General features: G+C 41.0%; 1 protein-coding gene across 1 annotated transcript; it reads left to right on the forward strand.

Moving 5' to 3' along the window:
* Positions 1-5121: 5121 nt before the first annotated feature.
* On the forward strand, positions 5122-6804 carry TPD52L3 (TPD52 like 3). Its single transcript, XM_025432687.3, is given in 1 exon segment — positions 5122-6804. A coding segment is annotated over 1 exon segment (690 nt). The 5' UTR covers positions 5122-5289; the 3' UTR covers positions 5980-6804.
* Positions 6805-7601: the final 797 nt, after the last annotated feature.

A 7601-nucleotide genomic window follows, 5' to 3' on the forward strand; every position in this document is an offset into this window, starting at 1 on the left:
CAATCTATATCTACTAGCCCATAACTGACCAAATCTTCACTGGCTCGCATACCAGCTTTGCCCACTTTCTTTCCTAGACGACTCCCCACTGTTGCCCCAGTATTTATCTTCCACCATGCTATTTTCCAACATATAAAAAGAAAACAAAAGTCAAACTTCTAGGAAGGGAGAATCAGTAGCCCCACACTTTCCTCATCCAAATGAAAAAAAGGGAAATGAGAACATCCTACACTGTGAAATTCCCTCTAAAGTTTGCCCATTCTGCCTTTTATTAAGCTTAGTTCCTAGGCTTCTTTGCCCTTCATCCTAAACCAAGAGGGCAGGTTCTCGTTCAAAGTCTGTGAGAATTCCTGAAACACTAGCATTTCTGCAAGCATCAAAGGAAAATTTTATTTTCTAGAACAAAATACAGTGTTTAAGGAGCACCTGCTACATTCTGTAGGCCTTTATATATACACCTAACATCTTTATGTTTCCAACCAGAAGAATTTTTGTTTTTAATCTATGGAAAGTTCTACATCTTTTGATCATTTTCTTTTTCTTATCTCCACCTCTCCATCTCCCTGTCATTTCTCTTCTTCTAGGATCTGTATGACAAAATTGCTAACAAGCCCATTCACCCTATACGTATCATCTCATGAAAATAGGCAGCTGTGGAAGGAGAACAGATTCTAAATTTTAATTTCATTCCTGTGGGGATTCCTGCCACAACTCTATACACCATCAAAGAGAGTGAATAACAGTAACTCCAACTTAATATCCTGACTGCATGTTTGGGCTTCAGAAAGGAAAATCCTATTCTATAATATAGCTAGTATTTTTAAAGCTAATTAGTCCATGTAGAAGGGCTGCTGAAAGGAAATGTCATCCAAAATGAAGACAAACTCAACAACTGAAATATAAGTATTGGTAGTAATAATGCTTGCAGCTGTAAACTGCAGAAAATATTCCAGTTCATATGGAGAAAATCTCTGTTGGGGGGTGGTGACACACTGCATATATTATTGATGGAACTGGGTAATGATATGAGATAGTAGTGAAAATAACTTCCAAACTGAAATCAAACATACTATTCTGGCTTTTCACAAGAAAGGTCCAACTACCAATTTTCTCTTCCTACTCTTGATACATTCTGACTGGCTTAGGGTTTCAATTACATGCCTTATTTTCAGGCTTAATTAAATATTTAAACATTTTTCCTGGTATTCAGCTAAAATTAACAAAATGTTCATGGTGGAAGTTCTGCAGTATCAGAAATAAGCCCTAGAGAACTCACTATGGTTAAATCTAACAGTGCAATTGATTGGCCAGCAGAGTGAATTGTCAGTTCTTCAGAAGCAATCTTAACCACCAATGTGGATTATTTTACAAGTTGGTGTAATCAGGAAGCTCTATATTGATCCTTTATAACAAAAGAATTCCAATGATTAAAACTGCTGGCATTGGTACAAGTCTCTAGTCATTTCTAGACTCAAGTATCAGTTAGTACAATCTCACTTCTTTTATCCCAAACAATCCAGACCTGGTGAAGGCTATGGCTTTGCTTTTACATTCAAGTTTCAATAATTTATTTATAAATCATAACATACAAACTACTAAACAGTAGTAGGGTGAAAAAAACATGATTTTTGTTGTACCATTTACCTTTATGTTTAAGAAGGACTGATATATAAATTCATCACTCTTACTAGAGAAATAATTAACATTCATTCTTTACTAAAAACCGGTCAATAGGGCAGGTCTATTTTTAACTATTTGAGGAACCTCCACAAAGTTTTCCAGAGTGGCTGCACCAGTTCACATAGACCTGCCCTACGACTCAGCAATTGCACTGCTGGGGATGTACCCCAAAGATACAGATGCAATGAAACGCCGGGACACCTGCACCCTGATGTATTTATAGCAGCAATGTCCACAATAGCCAAACTGTGGAAGGAGCCTTGGTGTCCATCGAAAGATGAATGGATAAAGAAGATGTGGTTTATGTATACAATGGAATATTACTCAGCCATTAGAAATGACAAATACCCACCATTTGCTTCAACGTGCATGGAACTGGAGGGTATTATGCTGAGTGAAGTAAGTCAATCGGAGAAGGACAAACATTATATGGTCTCATTCATTTGGGGAATATAAATAATAGTGAAAGGGAATAAAAGGGAAGGGAGAAGAAATGGGTAGGAAATATCAGAAAGGAAGACAGAACATGAAGACTTCCAACTCTGGGAAACGAACTAGGGGTGGTGGAAGGGGAGGAGGGCAGGGGGGTGGGGGTGAATGGGTGATGGGCACTGAGTCGGGCACTTGACGGGGTGAGCACTGGGTGTTATTCTGCAGTTGGCAAATTGAACACCAATAAAAAATAAATTTATTATTTAAAAAAACTATAAAAAATGAAAAATAAATAAAAATAAAATAAAAACCGGTCAATAATGTTTTCCTTGGAAATAAAAGATAGCAAACTGTTATAGGATTGAAAATAATTCTCAAACGCTTTCTTCACAGGTTACTGAAACAAATATTTTGGCTGTTTTTAGTACCTAAATAGCATCAATAAGCTATCAGCTTCAGATTAACAACTTTGTGAACCTTTTTATGTGATATAAATTATTTCACTGTCTGAACATGAGAGACTCCTAACTCTGGGAAACGAACAGGGGTAGTGGAAAGGGAGGTGGGTGGGGGGTGGGGGTGACTGGGTGACAGGCACTGAGGGGAGCACTTGATAGGATGAGCACTGGGTGTTATGCTCTATGTTGGCAAATTGAGCTCCAATAATAAAATAAAATAAAATAAAAAATTATTTCACTGTCTAAACTAGAGATGTAAGATTCTAAAACCACGGGGTAATAGTTCAATATTTTACAACTTAATAGGATAGTTTATTCAAACAATTGGTTAGAATCACTGTAAATTAAATGAAATTTCATTAGACAGATCTACATTTTCAAAAAATAAATGTTTTGTATATGGTTATACATAAGCCTAATAAAATGGATTGTCTATTGTGTTACTTATTTGCACAGGTAGGTCTATTCATGAGGTCAAAACAATGCTAGCTAGCTAGGAGGCCCCCTTCCAGAGGCCATGTTTTGTTTTGGATCATTACACTACTTACAAGAATCAAAGTTTAACAAGAGATTTCATTCTTTGAACTGAAGTGCATGGAGCATAGAAAAAGAACAGGCAGTGAAGCTGGTAGCTGAAATAGTTAAAGAAGGATAATCAAACGCAAATTCAAATCTGGTCATTTGGGGGTTTTTTGTGGGGGTTTTTTTGTATATTTTTTTTATTGGAGTTCAATTTGCCAACATAAAGCATAACACCCAGTAGTCATCCCATTAAGTGCCCCCCTCAGTGCCCATCACCCAGTCACCCCAACCCTCTGCCCACCTCTCTTTCCACCACCCCTTGTTCATTTCCAAGATTTAGGTGTCTCTCATGTTCTGTCACCCTCACTGATATTTCCCACTCTCAAATCTGGTCATTTGGAATCTTAACTTTGAATGGACAATGTGTGTTTCATGTTATTTAGCTTAATTCAGGGTGTTCTTTAACTTTCATCCTCAGTTTTGAAAGAGTTCCAATTCAAAGAGAGCATTCCTGAAACCACTAGTGTTTCTGCAGGCAATGGAGGAAAAGTTCACTCTGTGGAATAAAACATTTTTTTAAAGATTTTTTTTTTTATTCATGAGGGACACAGGGGGAGAAGCAGAGAAACTGGCGAGGGAGAAGCAGGCTGCCTGACAGGAGCCTAATGCAGGACTCCATCCCAGGACCCCAGGATCACAACCTGAGTCAAAGGCAGACACTCAACCATTGAGCCACCCAGGTGCCCCAAACAAAACACTTTTTAGGCAGTCCTTGCTGCCCTTTTCAGGCCTTTATACCCATAGCCAAACTTTCATGCTTTCAACAAGAACAATCCTCATTTTTTTTAATCTAAAGAAGTACACACTTCAGAGCAAGACGTAATAAACACTACTAAGTTATGTGAAAGAGTTATTTAATATAAACCCAAAAGGCTTAAGTTAGTTTGGATGCCCAGCTAGATGCTTCACTGTAGCTACATAGGGCATGTGTATGGCAAATGCTGGAATTTGCTAAGGATCACATCATGTACCATAAGATCAAGCTTGCAGTAACTACCAGAATCTCCAACAAAATCACTAGAACCTAAAGCTTGCTCAAGGCTATTCCCTGGGAATGGGCAGCCTAGCAATGGACTAAGTGATAGGTGATCACCTGCCCTCACTGGATTAAAGTCCTGATTTTTCCACTGTATGAATTATAAGCTCTGACTGGAAATAAGGGATATGGCAGTTTTATATCCAGACAGACACTATCCAACTATGACTTTACTTTGCAGACCATTTCCCACATCTGATAGCCATGTATGTGGGCAGACATGCTTTCAGAAATAAGTGGCTGATTGGGAAGAAAAAAAAAGCAACTGCAATATTAAAAACCCACACACTGTCCATGTGCATATGTCTTATTTCTCTTCTCCTAAATTCTGAGTATAGTAGTCTTTGCTTTTATTAAGCTTAAAATTGCCACAACAATTAGGGATTTACTTGTTCTCCTTCTCTCTCCTCCTAAAAATAACAGGCAACTATGACTGGTCAGACTCCCTTTCTGAGTTTCACTATCCGAAGCCTCTGGCACCGTTGATACTTCAAGCCACAGGAGCATGCATGTTCATCATCACCTAGACTCAAGATTATGAGGAGCCTTCAAATCTACTTTATGAGAAGTCCTAGGAGTTTCTCGGGCTCTTTGGTAGCCAGGGAAGGGAAAATGGAATTTATGAGTTCTAAACTCTGTGCCCCCACTCCCGGGCAGTTTTCATTTGTTTTCTGTATTGGGCTTTTTAAATAAATTTCTGTTCTTACAAAGGGTTCAACTGATTTTCAAGAGTTTGGCCAAGTCTGGGGTGGTGCAAAGAGGTCTGTAAAGGAAGCCAGACTTTGTTCGAAGGCGGAGATCTATCCTGGACTGTGGAAAAAGGAAAAATACCTCTCTTCTCTGATAATAATCTGCGCACTGACCACCTCACATGTTCATTGTGACGTGGAAACACCACCAGGAGTGTGCAGTCATTTCGGGGGAGTCCAGGGTTCCTTCAACCCGGAAACCCCGCCTAGCGCCCTGAGCTCCCAGGGCCTGCCCTGCCCCTGCCCGCCCACTCCCTCCCTCCACCCAGAAGTGGATGCACTGAGCCGACGCATCCCCCCTGCATGTCAGTGACTTGAGGCCCACCGAGGAGACCCGCCCACCCACTACCATATGGATCCATCCCCCCCAGAGTCCTGTTACACCAGCCGGGAGTCGGACCCTACAGGTTTGGATTTCCACTCTGCTGGCCGAGATTCTTTCTCCGCTGGCCACCAGTTCAACTCTCTGTACCAGGAACTGGACCTGGACTCTCTTCATGAAGATCTTTCCTAGTCCATGCCGGGCACCACGACAGAGACTTCAGCGAGCGCCCCTGAATCCTGCCAGACTGCCGAAGCAGAGGATCTCCCAGGGGCTGCACGAAAGGAGCTCAAATCCGAGCTCACTAAATTGGAGGAGGAAATTGTAACCCTACGCCACACTCTGGCAGCCAAAGAAAGGCGTTGCACGGAGCTCAAAAGGAAGCTGGGCCTCCTAGCCTTGGTGGCACTAAGGCAGAATCCGTCCAAGAGCTGGCACAACGTTCAAGTGTCCGATGTTTACATGAAACAAAAGACGCCAGCTGCCGTGTCCACCATGGGCTCTGCTGTTTGCAGGAAGCTTGGAGACATGAAGAAGTCAGCCACATTCAGATCCTTTGAAGGTCTGATGGGAGCGATCAAATCCAGAGTTGCTGGTGGAAGAGAGCTCGCCAGGGACTGCCTGCCTTCTTCAGCTGGGAGTGGGGACGATCTCCCGGCTTCAGGCAGTAGGGATGACCCACTCCCACTTACCCAGAGTGGGAATGACCCAATCCAATGAAGTAGACTTGATCAAGTTCTGAGGAGTGGAGATGATCTGGTTGCAGGCAGTGGGCATGATTTGCTGCCCTTTCTGGAGCCAGAATGAGCCCCTTGGTAACCTTGCCTGGCCACCTAACCAGTGCAAGAACCCCCTTTTCTCATCAAAAACAAGCAACTAAACCACCCTTGTAAAGTTAATTGAGGAAATGGACAGAGTCCAGTTTTGAGAAAAGTAATTCCCATTGGTACATAGGCATTTGCTGCTGTTGGGGTAGAGAACCCAACATCTTGTACCCAGTTGTTTTACACTAAAGTTGGTAGGTGAAATGTATCACTACACTATCCTTCTGGATAAAACTTCTCTTTGCTTGGGCATATATTATAACACGTCACTACCTAAAGGTAGTCCCTCCAATCTAAGAAGGTGATCCTGTTTTGTTGATTCTTGAATGCTTCCCTATTCCTTTGATTTTCCTATAAGCAAAACCAAAAACACAACAAATGCATTAGGTAAACTGTAAAGGCACTTTTGTGTATCTCAACCCTCCATGGATATCCAAACACAAACTTTGCTTCAATTAAAACAAGATGTTCACCTGTTCTACATGGTTGTTTCTTTGTAGTGTCCATAAGCCAAAATGGTTTTTCTGTGCTGAAGAACAAAAGACAGACTTCCGGCATACATAAAGTTAAAGTAGCCCAACAGGCAAAGGTTTTGACCTTATACTGCAGAAAACTTTGTGTTAGGGAAAATCTCAGACTGACATCATGGACCAAACCCAAAATATGTTCTATTTTATTTAATAATTCAAGCAAATGAACAGTTTCCCCCAATAAATCTTCAACTCCCTAAGAGAAGTAAAGAACATATCTCTTTTTATTCATCATTGTATTCCCATGCCTAGCTTAGGGTAGATGTTCAAAAAACACTTGAATTAATGAAGGAATTAATATCACCTACTTCAGACATCAAATCTTGGATCAAAGAGGTTATCAACAACATGTTGACAAGTTCCTCCAACTTCTTTTTTTAAAGATTTTATTTATTTATTCATGAGAGAGACAGATTGAGAGAGAGGCAGACACAGGCAGAGGGAGAAGCAGGCTCCATGCAGGGAGCCTTATGTGGCCTCGATCCGGAGTCTCCAGGTTCATGCCCTGGGCTGATGGCAGCACTAAGCCGCTGAGCCACCCAGGCTGCCCTCCTCCTACTTTTAAACAAAGCATTTTGCTTCCCTATTCAAAGATAATTTAAGACTACCATATGTCAGGCTCTGAAGGCACAGAAATTAGACATAGTCTATGCTCTCTAGAAACAAATTTTCAAATCACTATGACTCTGCATTGGGCACTACAATAGAGAAAGTCTATGAAGAAAGTAGTTTCAACTCTGCCTTGATAGGTCAGAAAGGAATTCAGAGAGGCAGAAAGTCAGAGGATACTAGCTGGAATTTACCAGACAAGAGTAGAATACTCCAGGCAATATCCAGAGAAACTAAGTCATGTAGGAATGTAATAGAATGGCATGCTTCAGGAAATACCAATAAGTCATTGGGTCTAGAGAGAGATGAGGGTAGAGAAATAGCATGGGCAAGATAAGAGTCTGATATGCTCTCAGAAAGTATTCTGTAGGATATAGAA

This window comes from Canis lupus, chromosome 11, assembly GCF_003254725.2.
Source record: "Canis lupus dingo isolate Sandy chromosome 11, ASM325472v2, whole genome shotgun sequence".
NCBI classification, from domain to species: domain Eukaryota; kingdom Metazoa; phylum Chordata; class Mammalia; order Carnivora; family Canidae; genus Canis; species Canis lupus.